The sequence below is a fragment of the Parasteatoda tepidariorum genome, chromosome 2 (genome assembly GCF_043381705.1).
Source record: "Parasteatoda tepidariorum isolate YZ-2023 chromosome 2, CAS_Ptep_4.0, whole genome shotgun sequence".
NCBI lineage: Eukaryota > Metazoa > Arthropoda > Arachnida > Araneae > Theridiidae > Parasteatoda > Parasteatoda tepidariorum.
The window spans coordinates 23489304-23505943 of NC_092205.1; the positions used below are offsets into that span (position 1 = coordinate 23489304).

Here is a 16640-nt window from a genome sequence, read left to right on the forward strand (position 1 = left end):
GGAAGTCCCATCCCAAACAGTACAAATCTGCCAGAAAATTATTAAAAAAAAGAAATTCCTTTTGAGCGAAAATGCCAAAATTCCAGGGTCGAAGAGCAAAACCCTAAAGCTGCCTAAATGAGTTATTTTACACGCTTCGTTGTTTTCTTTCTTTTTTTTCTTCTTCTAGTTTTTCCCTTTTTTCATTCATTGAAACACGTTGAAAGAGAAAAGGGCAGTGAGAGCAAAACTTTTAAGAATTTCGAAGAATAAGTGTCGACTAAGTTTCATATTGTGTCGAAATGTCACACTAAGCATTTTATGTAGCATTTTTTAGTTCGCCAAAAGAACATATTAACTTATTTTTAAAAGTGAAGTAGGCTAATTTAAAGCGAAAACTCTGTAATATATCAGATTTCATTGTTCTTTGACCATACGACTCACGCAACAACATTTAGTTTAAATCATAATTACAGCCATTTAAATCATATTACAAAAGTCCAATTTGAAGTCTCTTGAAAAGTAATAAAGATTTTTTTAAAAATACATTTGTTATTTGCTTGCAACTTTTAAAGTGTTGTACTTATCAGCTTAAAAGAGCAATTTGTAAAATTAAACAAGAAACCTTTTATCACTGCGATTCTTTTGTTTAGGTTTTGGAAGCACTACAGTACCTCCACTTTATGGGGATTTGCTATTTGGACTTGCAGCCTGACAACGTCGTCATGGTCAACTTAAGAGACTCCGATATAAAATTGGTCGATTTCGGTACTGCACGATATGTACCGAAGATCGGTGGTAAAGTTCATGTGGAAGGCACTCTGGAATACTTAGGTAAGCTTTCAAATCATAAGATGTTTAGACGTTTGTCTTTATTTTTTATTTGGCCTTAGTAAAAACAAACTTCCTCATTTGTAATTGTTTTTTATTTATGAAAAATTTCAATAGGGTGACAATATATATGCCCGTGAAATGCACCGAGAGTTCTGCCATGACCGTTTTTCATATGGATTTTTAGAATTCTTGTTAAAACATGAAATACTACATAATTCTTTACTATACTACATATCCATGAACTTTGAGTCCTTACTACACTAAATGACCCTTACATGAAACCTATATTGATGTTATCTTATGTATACTCATATGAAATTTTGCTACATGAATACTTGAAATTTTTAATGTGAAATACGTGTACCAAATCTTGCTACATGAATACTTAAAATTTTTAATGTGAAATACGTGTACCAAATCCTGCTACATGAATACTTGAAATTTTTAATGTGAGATACGTGTACCAAATTTTGCTACATGAATACTTTAAATTTTTGGAAGCTAGTAAAATATTATATCACCTGGACCTTATGAGTCCCGTCCTAAAATCCCAGGATTGTACAGCAGCTTTGTTCAGCGCGGGGATGGAGACTATCCACAATCGTTTTCCTCTTGAAGCATGGTTGCACATATACACTGATGGCTCAAAGCTTGAGATGGATGGCGTTGCCGGTGCTGGTATTTTTTGTGAGCATTTCTCCCACTATCTTTCGTTGGGAACAGCCAAGACCGCCTTTGATGGTGAGGTTGAGGCAATCAAAGTAGCTTTAACTCATTTAAATGCCCGTCCTTCTCTTTTCGATCAAGCTGTCATCTTTTCGGATTCCCAAAGAGCTAGGGGCTTGAGAGTAGTTGGCCATTGCCAACTACTCTCAAGCCCCTAGCTCTTTGTCCATTGTGAAATGTAGATCTTTAATGACAGAGATAGGTGAAAATCATAAAACGATTGCCTTACAATGGATCCCATCCCACTGTGGTAGGTATCCCCGGCAACGAAAAAGCTGATGCACTGGCCAAAAAAGGTTGCTTTGTTAATCAAGCCCCAAATAACTTGGTTAGCTATAAGTCCACTTCATTAATGATTAATCATGCAATTAAGACAACACATATATCATTGCTAAAAGANTTTTTTTAATATAATAACCAAGAAAGTTTTTTTTGAACTATGTTTATGAACGGAAATAATGTGTTAATTACGTAAAGTTTGAAGGCTAATAACCAGAAAAAGTCTAACTTATTTTTACAAAGAGAAAGATGCAAAGTTATCATATCTTTGCTTGCGATCTCCGAGATCTGTGGACACAGTGACGTCATGAGGAGGGAAATCGTAGCTTCAGCTCTAAGAGCGGAGTGAACTAGCCCTTCTATTCTGTTTAGCCCTGGCTGTAGCTGCCTTTCGTCTTGCTACCAAGCATGATTGCTTATACGACCATCTTTTCCGTCTTAAAATAGTTAATAATCCTGCCTGCCCCCTCTGCCGCAGTGGTGCGACAATGAATGCTGGACATCTTCTTAGCTGTTCAGTTCTCACAAAGAACTGCATCTACTCCCGATACTGTGAGGCCAGAGAACTTTTGTTAATTTAAGTTCTTGAATGAATTTTTGTGTTTGATGTTTTGCTTTGTTTTTGTATTTTGTATATTTCATCTCCTCCTGTATTTTTATTTTATTTTATTTCGATCTCTGTACGGCGTTAGGATAATGTCCGTATCGCCTGCTGCATTGAAAATAAAAAAATAAAAATATACTTTAAATTTTTAATGAGAAATACATGTACCCAATCTTGCTACATGAATACTTGAAATTTTTAATGTGAAATACATGTACCAAATCTTGCTACATGAATTTTTGAAATTTGTAATGTGAAATATGCCTCTGATAACTCAAAAATTAATATTTAAGTGAGAAAGCAAAAAAAAGAAAAAAAAAACGTTTTCATACCCAAATTGAGGTCATTAAGACCCCATTAATGCTTGATGCATATTGCGGATCAAATTACTGTAAAAAGTATCAGCACTTCTTCTTACGAAAATTTTAAATAGCATATAGGGGGTAATTAAAATTTCGGATTTGTTCATAAAACTTATAAAATGGTAGCTAAGAATTTTGATTTTCAATTTTCGGTTTAAAATATTTTTAAAAATAAAAATACATGCAACACTTTTTCGAACCACAAAGAAAATAAATTTATTCAACTCGACTTTTTCGGGGACTTATTTTAGAAAAATAAAAATTTATGAACATTTTTTTCCTCTTTGAGTGCTTTGATTAGGCGGGTAACTCCTCATTGAATATTGAGCAATATGCTGCTGCGGTACAGCATCATACTAAATATATACAACTATTTATTACTAATGAATTAATTAATTTGTTATACAATAGCAGAAATATTTTAAAATTGTTTGTATTAACTTGTACGAATTACTTCCTTGCATGAATATTTGTTAAATGATATTTTAAGTTGTTTTGCATCGATATACTTAAGTTGTTTTGCATCGAAAATTATTTATAAACGATAGCATTAAAACTCAATTATAATTATTTATTTTTTTAATTTTAAATATTTTCTTTATTTCTGAAAATATTAGGTCGTTCGTTATATATATATATAAAAAAAAACTTTTACTGATTTAATATAAATATTTAATGTTTTTACATTTTTTTAAACCAATTTTTATCTTCTTGCAGCTCCAGAAGTCTTAAAACATGAGGATGTAACATATCAAACAGATGTATGGTCTGTTGGAGTTTTAACTTACATACTGTAAGTACTTTTGTAAAGAAATATGTATTTGTTACACAGTAAGAAAACGTCAGGTTAAAAAAAATTAGCTTTATATAAAAGTGTCCATATCTCCATGAATATTTTAACTAGATTTACGAAAGTTGGAGTACTTACTGCTTATATTAACCAAAGTAATCGATACAAGTTATAAACTTATTTTAATATGTTTTGGCACAAGGTGTTCAAATACAGTCTTTTTTTTCGCAATTTATTACCGATCCCTGAAACCTCTAACAACTTTATTCATACGCATGAGAATTGTAAGCTATTGTAGTTGTTACTCATTGCCTATCTCCTTTCGTATGGTAGAAAAATTTAAGCTTTAAGCGTGATAATGCGTGATTTTTTATGTATTTAACTACATACACTACAAAGTTGATTTAATTACTAATTTAACTAATTTCATGTGTGGCACTATTATCAATTTCATATTTGATAATGTCAAATTATTTCCCTGAACTTGCTTGTTGAATGCAAAATACGTAACATTTCCTGTATATTTAAAGCTTAAATTCTGCATTATCAAAGTGAATTTTTTTTTTATATAAACACTAAGCATTACCTGCATTAGGTTTCCTGTTCAAAACCTATGTCTTGCAATAAATGCCTTTGAGCAAGTATAATTATTGGTATTGCTTTGTCTTTCTATTTTCTTAATTTTTCTCGTTTTCTTTATTCATTAAAATTTTCATTATTTTTATCTCAAATAAATTTCACCACTAAGAATCTAATAATGCCATCAATGTGATACGAACCCACTAGTTATATTTTAGGATAGCAATCATTACCAACTGTGCCAAAAGCGCAATATGTATTCTCCAAACCATCCACGTGGAAATCGGACAACCATGTTCTTAAGTAATAAATTAATTGCATACTAGCATTTATATATTAATTGGAATCTGTTTAAAATTCTAACATTAATAGCGCTTTTGTAACTACTGATATGCTATCTGTCTTCTGAACTATTCGGACGCCACATCAAATGGAATGTTTTTTAAATCATTAACTCTAAAACTTAGTAAGGGAACTAATTATTTAATTTAACTGTGTTATATCTAAAAATGAGCCATTTACGTCGCCATTATTATTTTTGGTGCAGCATCTTTTGCACTGTGTATTTTAGATAGATATATCTTGATTTTTTTTTTTCCAGCTTAAGTGGTGTTTCTCCATTCCGAGGAAGAGACGATGAAGATACGAGATCGAATGTCACATTCGTTCGATACCACTTCGAACATTTGCACTCCGACGTTACAGCCGAAGTAACGCGTTTCTTATTGAACATTTTTAAACAAAGTCCCATCAAAAGACTGACCATCGATGAGTGTCTGGAGCACAAATGGCTCGCACCAAGTGAGTACATGATCATGAAGAGGGAGAGTGCCAGGTTCCTTCCAGACAACCTTATAGCCTTCGCCAAACAGTTCCACGCCACCAAGTACGAAGCAATGAATCCTGAAATGCTTACTTCACTCGGAATGTCTTCTAATAAGTAAGTCCCAATCCTTTTGTTTTCTTATTCTATTTAAAGAACTTTGGTATGGTCTACTATCAGCTTACTTAAAAAATACCATTTAATGCAGTGGTTCTTAGTCTGTGATGAGATAATGTACCTCCATCTTTGAAATATTTTAATGCAGAGATTCCTATTTAGGGAAGAGATTCTGATCTCCATTTTATTTTGAAAAGTTCTTTAATGCTGTGGTTTCTAACCAGTGAAGATATTCTGATCATCTTACTTTAAAATGTCATTTAATGCCGTGATTCTTAACTGGTGAAGGGATTCTGATCATTATATTATGTTCTTTAATGCAGTTGTTTCTGACCAATGAAGTGAATTTAATCATCGTCATACTTTACAATAAGTCATTTAATGCAGTGATTCTTAACTGGTGAAGGGATTCTGATCATTATATTATGTCCTTTAATGCAGTTGTTTCTGACCAGTTAAGTGAATTTAATCATTATCATACTTCACAATAAGTCATTTAATGCAGTGGTTCTTAACTAGCAAAAGGATTCTAAACACCATCGTATTNTAACGTCACGTTGTAATCCAACTGCAGTTGAGTTGGACGGCAATTGTAGCTCAAGATGAGCGTTCGATGACGTATGGTATCAAACTCACAAATGGACCAATCAGAGGTCAGCGCTGATTTCCAGCTGATGGCGTCCTGTCCTAAGAAACCAGGCCTTAAGTGAATTTAATCATTATCATACTTTACAATTAGTCATTTAATGCAGTGGTTCTTAACTAGCAAAAGGATTCTAAACACCATCGTATTTGGAAATGTTTTAATACAGTGGTTTTTAATTAGTGAAAGGATCTTAATCCCCATCTTATTTTAAAATGCTCCTCAATGCAGTTATTCTCAACCAGTCATCCTCCTATGAAGAGTCATTTAATGCAGTGGTTCTTAACTAAAGATAGGATTCTGCTCGGCATTTCACTTTCCTAAATTTATAGTCTTTGATTCATTGATTCGATCGATTTTATTGCATGTAAAACATTCTTACAATTTTTTTATTTTTACACGAGTCTATAACAGTTACAATAATTTTCTGTTGAAAAAAAAAGGGAACACAGACTGCGTGAAAAATTTTCGAGGATAATTTAAAGCAGTTATAAATTAATCAGCCATGCAAAACTGATGAACCAATTAAATAATAATAATGATAATAAAAAAATGAAATAAACATCTGAAGTGTGTCAGTATGCCCGCCAAAAATGTTTTGAGCTGATTTGAATTTCATCACTTTCCTTTACTAAATAGAAAACGCTGACTACTTTTCCCCGTTATTTTGACAGCTTTATACTTAATAAAGTTTCGAGTGATTTAGTAGCTGATAAAAATTTCCTCACCCCCGAAAAATGTCATTGAATTTTAGGTTTGCTTAATTTGTGCTACTAGAAAAATAAAAATTAGTAATTATATAGATAAATTAATTAGTAATTTTCTGAATAAATTACTAATGTTGATTTTATGAACCACTAAAATAAAGTATAATATGTTCTTAGTTATAAACATGTTGAGTCTTATTTTATTTCTGCAGTCTCAAATTCAATTTATGTACAATTATATACTTTTAAGGAATTAAAAAATTAGAAAACTTAGACTATGACAAAACTTTTTTGTCTTTCTTATTTGTTATGAATGTTATATTTGATTTTTATATTTTCAGAAATGATATGAAAATTGATGACTTAAATTAACATTTGCAAAAAAAGATCGCAGAATGGAAGGTGAATGTTGACAAAATATTTTTGAACAAACTGTATGAAATGTACCTATGTACAATCTATGTATTTGCATTAAGAAATTAATTATTTATAGTGATGTGCAGATTGTCAATAAATTTCATTTTATACAAAACTAGATTATATGTGTCAATGCATTATTCTACTCACAATTAACTCTTTGACGCAGATGAAACATATATATATTTTGCTGACGCTCTAATTACAAGCAAAAATATATTTTGGTATTTTTTAATTATTAAAACCGTTTATTTGTTACTCAAAACATCTGTTAGATTATTGTAATATGTACTAAAATATAAAATCCAAGAAAATTAGTTCGAAAAAAACCCTTAAATCCCATTCAAAAATTTATTCAAAAATTATTCAAAAATTTAACAATAATTGATTTTGTAAATTGACGAAATCCAAGGATGAATAACTATGTTTTCTCGATCTCAAATAATTGCATTTAAGTACAAATTTGAAAAATTATTGCTTGTGAGTGATCTGTGTCTGAAAGATTGTGCTTTTCACTTAGAAAAAAGACATCGGCGTTTCATGCTCTATTTCATAACTATAAATTATTAACATGCTAAATATGATATTTTCCACTTATTTTAACCTGAAGTGATACAAAATAATGAATAAATATAAAACATATGTTCAATATAAATTTTGCGACAAAGAGTTAATTAACATTCTAACAAATTTAGTGATCCTGAGAATATTTTTTAGCTTCTGAAGTAGCCTGAATACCTTCGGAAACGTAGCTTAAGCCACTTAACTGGTCTATCCGTACACCATACGTACTATTCATGGGAAATTAACGCTAGTTCACAATACTTAGTATTTCGAATTATCCATGTTCGAACTGAAAAAAAAATCGTCTGTAGTAACGTCTGTAGAACGTCTGTAGTAAATACACTATCACTGGAAAAATATATTCTAAAGCTGCAGAAAATCCGTCACTACATCATTTAACGTGATAGCAGCAGTAAAATAACCAAAAGTAATTAAGCGTCTTCTCCCTCAATATTAGTATGGCGATTTTCCTACAGTTCCCCTAACAAATGCGTACATTTTCTCTAATGACTTTGCTTTTCTTCACAGAACTTATTTTTTTTTTATTTCAATTAATATATATTACCATTATTAATTAAGCATTGGTGTCAACAGTAATACGGCGACTTTCTTACGACTTTCAAGAAATAAAAGTAGATACGAATTTAAAAAAAAAAAGAATATTACTTGCAAAATTCTAGTAACTAAAACTAGAAGTTATATACTCTATAATTTTAAGATACAATCTTTGCATTGTGTTTAAGAGTTAAAAGCAGACATATTTCGTGTATTTAAAGGATTAAACATTGGCATCTAAGGAAAGGATGAATTAGTATTAAATTAAATAATCTCGTTCTTTCATTCCATAGCTTCAATGAAGTTAATATAAAAATTTAAACCACAAAAATGCAATACTTTTTATCATAACATATAATTCAATTTAATTTTCAAACTCATTTCAAAAAGATGATATAACAATTGTTTTTATTACAAATTGTAATATTATGTACACTATTTAATCACTGTTCAGTTACTTCTTATATGTTATAGCATTAAATGTTTAAAGAAAATAAGCTTAAAACTGGCTAATTAAACAATGTTTATCTTACATTTAGCAATTTATAATTAGATAAATATTTATTAAAACCATTGGAAATACAATTAGTCATAACACGACACATCAATGTGCCTGAACTACAAAGCCATAGCTGTAAAGTTTCCAAATCAACAATTTGAAATGTGCTAAAAACTGATTACCATTTAATACATTTATTCATAGCACTTTACATTTAAATAAATAAAGATAGATACTTTTGAAAATGATCAATTGTTTGTTTTGGAATTCAATGATTTGAAATGTAATAAAAAATTCAATAAATAAAATTACAATAATATAATTAACATTTAATAATTAAAATTATATTTATTAATTTTAATTATTAATTTATATATTAATATAACATTAACTTATATAACAAATTATATAAGTTAATATTATATTGCACATTTGAACATGAACTGAAGAATTAAAGGCCGGATTTGTGTAAAGAAATGCAGTAAATTCGTGTTTCGGAAAAATATTAAAAGTAATTTTTGTTAAAAATAAAATAGTACCCGTTACAGGTTAAGAAAGTGAAGAAGTTAGAATAATATCATGCCCTCAAAAATCTTCCAAAGTTTCATCAGTTCTAACGCCATTGCATGAAAAACTGTCTGAACGGATGGAATTGTTAGAATCTATGTTTAGTTGTTCAGTTAGAAATAGTGAAAAGCTCTCTCATACTTAAGTAAATGTCATTTTTTATAATAACTGAATCTTCAACTTTAACATTCGATACAATTAAATAATTGACTCATTATTTGTAAGCTTAACATTGTGCAGAGGGCATAGTAAGATTAATGTACTCCTAATTCAGATAAAATAAAGGTCTGGCGTTGTTTCGGGGACCTTATTAAGTCTCTGCACCACAGTGGTAAGAACTTCTACCTTCTGCTCATCCTCAATCACTGACCATTCTGTCAAAGGCATTATTTCCGATATGTGATTGACAATGTAATCCAGTGCAGCAGTTTTCAACTGCTGGTGCTTGTTCATATCCGCAAATTTAAAAATTTCACTGACATTANTTATGATACTGCTTATTAAATGAAGTTCCCTGAAACAAGAATTTAATGAAGTAGAAAATGCTCAACGTATTTGTATAAACTTTATCAGCAAATTACGTAAGTACAAAATTATTAATTTAAATCAATTAAATAATTAAGAAATAAGTGAACATTCATTATTCAATATTACAATAATTTTAAGGTGGTACATTCCAGAAAAATCTGAACATTTGAATGACTTTCAGAGGAGTAGAAATTTTATCGAAAAAATTTTAGGAAATTTAACAATTATCAATTAATAAATTAAATTTTTAGAAATTTATGCATATATATATATATATATATATATATAAGTGGATGATTCTCACGAAATACAATTTGCAGATTTTTGCTCCTAGATCTACTGAAAGAACTTTTTTCAACAAGTTTTTTTAATAAATAGCATTTAATATTATTTTTTAATATTAGCATTTTTAAATGACTTTGCGCTAGCATTGACTGTTTTGCATATTTAAAGAAATTAATTGAATCTCAAAATGTCATTTTCCTGGTATGCCACAATATAACAATATTTGCTATAATAACTAGCTTCAAAACTGTTCATAAATTTTTCTATATCTATTTTTTTATCTCAACTGCTTTAATTATTTCTAGAATATATACAGGGGGAATTATTTCAGAAAACTTTGTTGAAAAAAAAAAATTCCGTCAATAATTTGTTTGTCACATAAAAATTGTCATTTTCCTGGCCGCTTTCTTTTAGTTAGTAATTAATTACTAAAAAAGATCGCGCAAGCAATCAATAACTTAGTTAAGAGATTGATTAGAATACCATTAGATCAGAGCACGTTTTATTGCAGGAATAGATAACCAAATATCTGAGTATTTCAGGAAATTTTAATAAGTGAGTAGGTTGTTATCTTATGAATTAAAAAAGTTGTGTGAAAAATATATTTTCCGAGAAAATCATATTTTCCATAAAAAATTTAGATCGCGAAATACCGATTTCTTTTGTGCCTCTCTTCTCAAAACACAAATGTTCAAGAAATAAGAACACTTTCAACTTTTTCCAAGTTAAATCTCATATAGCCTGGATTAAGTAGGCTCTGAGTGGGTTTAGATCTTCTGTTCCCAAATGGTGTTCCGCGGGACTCTGGGTTTCCCTTGAACGATAAAATGGGTTCCGAGAGTTTTAAGTTTTTAAACCAATGATGATTTTAAAACCTGTCATTATATAATTATATCCAAACAACAAACCATCATTTACTTGATATTTCGGTTATTTAAGAAAAATAACAATAAAAAAGAATTCAAATATTTTTTTAAAAAATAATATTTCTTACAAAAACACTATATTGGTCACATTATAAGGGATCCACATTTATAAAAAAAATTCCACATTTATAAAAAAAAGAAACTGCATTATCATTTCTCATTGAGCCGTTCAATATAAAAAGATCAAATCATAGAATAATGAGTTAAGATTACCCTTTTCAACGTTTATAAGTTCTTTTTCGAAAACTATAATTCAGTATACTTGATTGGCTTTCAGCTTATGCATACACCAAAAACAAATTTAGAACTGGTCCACTCTACGTCTGTGAATTCAACTGTTAAATATAATAAAACTTATAATTTTAAGTCCAATACTGCGATAAAACGATAATTGAATAAATTTCATCCTTCATATTAAATATTATCAAAATACTAATCATGTTCAATTCCGCTGCCTTGTATTTTTGAACCCAATCCAGAAGACAAGGGAACCCGTGGTTAAGGTATTCGGACAAATTTGCCTTTACGGAGAACGTTTTGATGGAACTAACCACTAAACCATGAAAACCTCCACTGTTAGCCTGACTAGAAAAAGACTGTAACCCATGATCCGTCCACCACTGAGAACATTTTAAGTCAACACTGTGGTCTTTTGCGAGCCTGGATCGGAATTCGTATCCGCCAGCCATCGCTGGGATTTGAACCCGGTTCGCCCCATTGGAAGGCGAACATTCAATTATTATTGGTACTGACTATTGGTGATGATTTTGAGGTGGTTAGTCGGGAAAATAGATCCTTGGCTGCGCCAATGCATTTTTGTGAAACTTAATTTCTATCACCAATTTCCTTCCTTACCTTTTTCAAATTTTAGGCATTTTTGGAAACTGACGTTTTAAAAATTAAATTTAGAACTGATCATTGTTTATGATTAACATATATTCTTGTGTTCTTAAACACGCTTTAATAGTCAGCATCAAAATTGATTTACAAGTTAGACTTGTAGGGATCTCATAAATCATCAATAAACTAAAAAATACGTCAATAGGTAACAGACCAGACAATTTTACAAAATTATAATTTATTTATTTTTTACCACCACGTGTAAATTTTTTCTGGTTTATCATGGAAGACTCAAATATTGAATATAAAAATGTATATTATTTGTATCCCAAGTATATTCGTTGCATCCTATGTATATTCCTTGCATCCTATGTACATTCTTTGCATCCTTTGTATATTCTTAGTATCCTAAGTATATTCTTTGTATTCTTTGTATCCTACGTATATTCTTTGTATTCTTTGTATCCTACGTATATTCTTTGGATCGAATATGGTTTACAGACTCACTTTGTGTATGTCATGCACCACTTAATAAAGTTACGGTTATTGACTTTAAAAATTTGGTAATTGGCTGGACAACATAAAAAATTTTTTTAACCTTTTTCAGAATTCAAAGATTTTCAAAATCAATCTTTCAGCCAAAGATTGTTTTTAAAGTGAATATTGCCACTTACGGAATCATGAAAATAATATCAAAAGTGGTATCATCTACAAATGATTATCATAAGTAACAGCTCTGACAGTAACAGACAGGACACTTCACTTGGACAACACAAAACAATTAATATAAATCAGGAAATAGATACAGTGAACTACGCTTAAAGGAATACCATTTACAGCCAATATTAATACAGCGTTATTAAATTAAAGGTGGAGTACTTTATTTAACTTTAAATACTTAATTTTTTTTAAATTTTACTTTTAATTGAGTCTAATGCATAGTATAGTGTTTAGTCACAAATTCAATTTCATGATTAAATAATTACAATTTAAAATGTCTGTGTTAGTATAATAGAAGTGTCATTTAAAGTTATATGAAAATAAATCTTTGCTAACGAAAAAAATATTACAGGTACGATGATATTATTTCATTCCTTTCGAAAAAATCTGTGTTTAAAGACTGACTTTAAACCCGTTTAATTCGTCGATTTATCGAAATTCGAGTTTCCCTTTCTTATTTTTTATAAGGGACTTTCAGGGCTTGCGTATTCCTTCCAAGACTTCAAATTTTTATTTATTTATTTATATATCCTCGCTACTCTAGAAATTTAAATATAATTTGCCATTTCAGTAAGGGATTTTTGATATTCGTTTCCTCAAAACTTCTCTATTTTTTTCTTTTACGACTATTAAAAATCATTCCTTTTCACACTCATCTTGTATTCACTGGAGTGAGCATTGATTATTCTACTTTATAGAAAGACACACTGTAGACTAGTGTGTTAGGTTTTTGAAATTTTTTCTTATCAAAGCTAATAGCACACCAGGAGGGGATCATCGTTCATAAGTCTTCAAGGTGAAACAAATCATTCTGTACCTTTCAGCTTTCTAAATTATGTGTGAGTGAAGTAAATCAAAGAGGGATAGAAACCCCTCATTCACCCCCAATGCCAGCAAGATGCAACGAACAGGAAGTCCCTTTTGAAGTGATTACCTGTTGTTTCATTCTAGCTGGTGAAAGAATTTCTTAATTTTTTTTTCTTTCGTTTCAGTACCTCTTCTTTATGTAATTAAGTGAGAACTGAAAACAACAAATATCCATTTAAACGAGGAAATTTAATATAGTTTCATATAAAATGATTTGGTTCCATTAAATTTTATTCCTTTAAGCAGATTATTAGATTAGATTATATCCGATATACAATTAAGTATACACACACATCTTCTAGATTTATTATAAAATGCATTTTTTAAAATGAATAAGTGTTTTGAAGTTATTTTGCACATTGGAAATTAGTAAACTAAAAAAAAGAACTTTTTATGACAGTATGTTTTCGAGGATTGCTCTTTGCCAAAAATGTATAGAAAATAAAGCGCTTGACAAATTCTTATATTATTACATATAATAACTTAATACACATCTTCGAAAACCACAAACATCCAAGTCTATTTAATTTTAAAAGAAAAATTCTTTTGTCCGACTAAAAAAATGCATCAAATTTGAAATCCATTCACGTACGTATACCTTAAGTTTGGGAATAAAACAGCTGCTTTCGGTTTTTGTAAAAGATAACTTTACTTTCAATCTAATCCTTATAGCTTTAGATAATACATTTTAATTTTGAAAACGAATATCATTGACCATTTTATAATGTGCATTTTCTATATACAGAGCTCAATAATAATACTAATAATAAACGGACCTCGGATTTTCACATTCTAAAATTCAATATGGTTCGAAGGAGTTACTTCATATATGCTAACTAATTGGTGCAGACGATATTTTACACCTTACGAAATCATACATAAATATCGGATTGTTGACATACAAAATATTAATTGCAATCGGGGAAAGATGGTCTAAGCTTGAACAAGCGAATCGCAAAATTTTGCACACAATTATAAAATCCGTATATCCAATGGTAGTTTCATGCAAAAAATAACTTTCAGTACATATTTTTTATTATTTTATTTAATAGTAGTCGAAACAAATTTGAATTATAATTTACTAATTTTCTTACATTATTCTAAAGAATGTAATTTTACATGATAATATACAAATTTTGAGCGAAATCGGTCAAATAGTTCCTGGGAAATCGAACTTTAAATGTACGAATTTTTTAAATTTTGATTTATGTCGAAAATATTCAACCGATTACTTTCAAATTTTGCATTTGGCCGTTTAAATTTGCATGCTTTAAAATAATGTATAAAAAAATGTATACCTTTCTATTCAATATTTTTTTCAACTGTTATTAAATAAAAAATAATATGTATTAACTAAAAGTTACTTTTTACATGAGATTGTCTGTAGATAAACGAATTTTATAATTGTGTGCAAAAATTTTTCAATTCGCTTAAAAAGTTGTCAAGATGTAACGAAATATGCAAAAAAAAATAATATTAATATGTAAAATAGCATCAAGGGGACCAAACTTCGGAGCTCTCTCCTAACCAAACTATCAGTTTAAGTTTATGGTAATACGTTTATTCAGAGAAAATACGTTTTTCTGTCTTTTTTGTTACCTGAAATATCGTCTGCAATAATTAATTAGCGTATTTGAGGTCAATCCCGTGAGCCATTTTTATGGACTTCTAGAATGTGAGGATCCGATCATTAGATTGAAAGTTAATCAGCGTAATCCATTTTTTTTCGGCACATTTTTTTAAACACGCATTTCGAGCTCTATCCTTAATAAAGAGCTCACAAGAGTATTTCTTACAATTCTACCACACATCCATCGTTTGATTGTAGTCAAAGTAACAAGACCACCTAGATTCTTTTATCTTGGGTGGTCGTGTGATCTATGTTCTAAAAGTCAGTCTACATTGATAAGCAAAAGCGTATATTACACTGTCCTGAGGAAGTCGGATATCCATTCAAGGATGGATTCACAATACAAAGAGTATAACAATCCATTATCTGATCTTCTTTTCTACCAAATTTCAGTCACTTTCAGCGATTTATTATCAAGCTCTGGTCATTCTGTTTACCTGGAAATATACAATAACGCAAATAACAATACGCACGCCCCAGAGAGATTCGGTGACACGATGAAAAATGGCTGATTTTAACTATGTTAATATTTTAAACTCATTTTTCCTTCCTTCATGTATTATTTTAAATAGTTTGTATAATTACCATTAAAAAAATTTTATAATTATTTTGCATTTTTTATTTATTGCATGTTAGAGTTAATTTTTCAATTCTTATCAATCCTTTATAAGGCAATGAGTATACTTCCCACCCACCAACATTTTTTCTTCCTTATCTATGATTTATGCCGCAATCTGATGATAACTTCAAAAGAAAAAACAACGAACCGTTTTCATAAAACAAAGGTTTGCTTTAGGTCAAGAACAGTTATGCTCGATGATTTTTTATCCATTTAATTGGTAGCTTTAAACGCAGAATTTATTAGCACAGAGTTTCTTAACACCCATCTCTTCCGTAACCACCGTTAATTACACCAAAACATGTCAAATTAAAACTTGTTGAATCAAATTAATCTTCTGACTTCAAAATCAAATTTTAGGTAATAAGCCAAATGAATTTTGTATCATAAATCAATCTCAATTGCAAAATTATTTTAGCATGACATTACTTAAAAAAAAATTGGCTCAATAAAGGTTTAAAATATCGTCGTTGAACTGCTCACCCAATGTTTTGGGTTTATGACAGCTTATGTTCAACTCCGTAACCTTGTAATTTTGAACCCAATCCAAAAGACAAGGAAACTGCTGAATCAAGCATTTGGGACAAACTAGCCCCTGGGGAGGACTTTTTGATAAAATTAATCTGCATAAGAATTATATGGTGAAGAATATCAAGAAAACTCTCATGGTTAGCCTGGCAGAAAGGGAATTCTAAAGCATGATCCATCTACCACTGAGAGTAAATTACGTCAGTAGTGTGATCGATGCAAGCCGGATGCGAAATTCGTATCAACCACCAAGAGCTCTAGGTTAGCGGTTGTCATCAGAAAATGCCAACCAAAATATCAAGTTTTTTTGTTTCCGAAATTGGTGACCATGTTATGGGTCTAATATAAAAGAATTAAATACTCTCGTTTAGCGTCAACTCCATTGCGTTGAGAAGAAAACAATGAAAACCTTCCACGGTTAACCTGATGGCAAGAGGACTCTACCCCATGATTCGTCTACAACTGAGGATATTATAAGTCAGAACTGTGTTCGGGGCAAGGTGGGTGCCGAATTCGTATCGACCAATCATAGCTGGGTGTTGAACCCGGATCACCTCATTGAAAGGAGAACGCTCTATCCATTGAATCACCACGGCGCAAGCATTAAAGTATAGTGCAGTTTTATCTAGATATTATGAGGGATTGTTTATAG

General features: G+C 30.1%; 1 protein-coding gene across 1 annotated transcript in view; it reads left to right on the plus strand.

Moving 5' to 3' along the window:
• LOC107442351 (obscurin) overlaps positions 1-6978 on the plus strand; it is a gene marked incomplete in the record, with an annotated part of 263706 nt that extends 256728 nt beyond the window's left edge. The window contains 4 exon segments of the mRNA XM_071177300.1: positions 633-813; positions 3502-3577; positions 4755-5093; positions 6785-6978. Of these exon segments, the coding sequence (XP_071033401.1) occupies positions 633-813; positions 3502-3577; positions 4755-5093; positions 6785-6815 (627 nt within the window).
• Positions 6979-16640: the final 9662 nt, after the last annotated feature.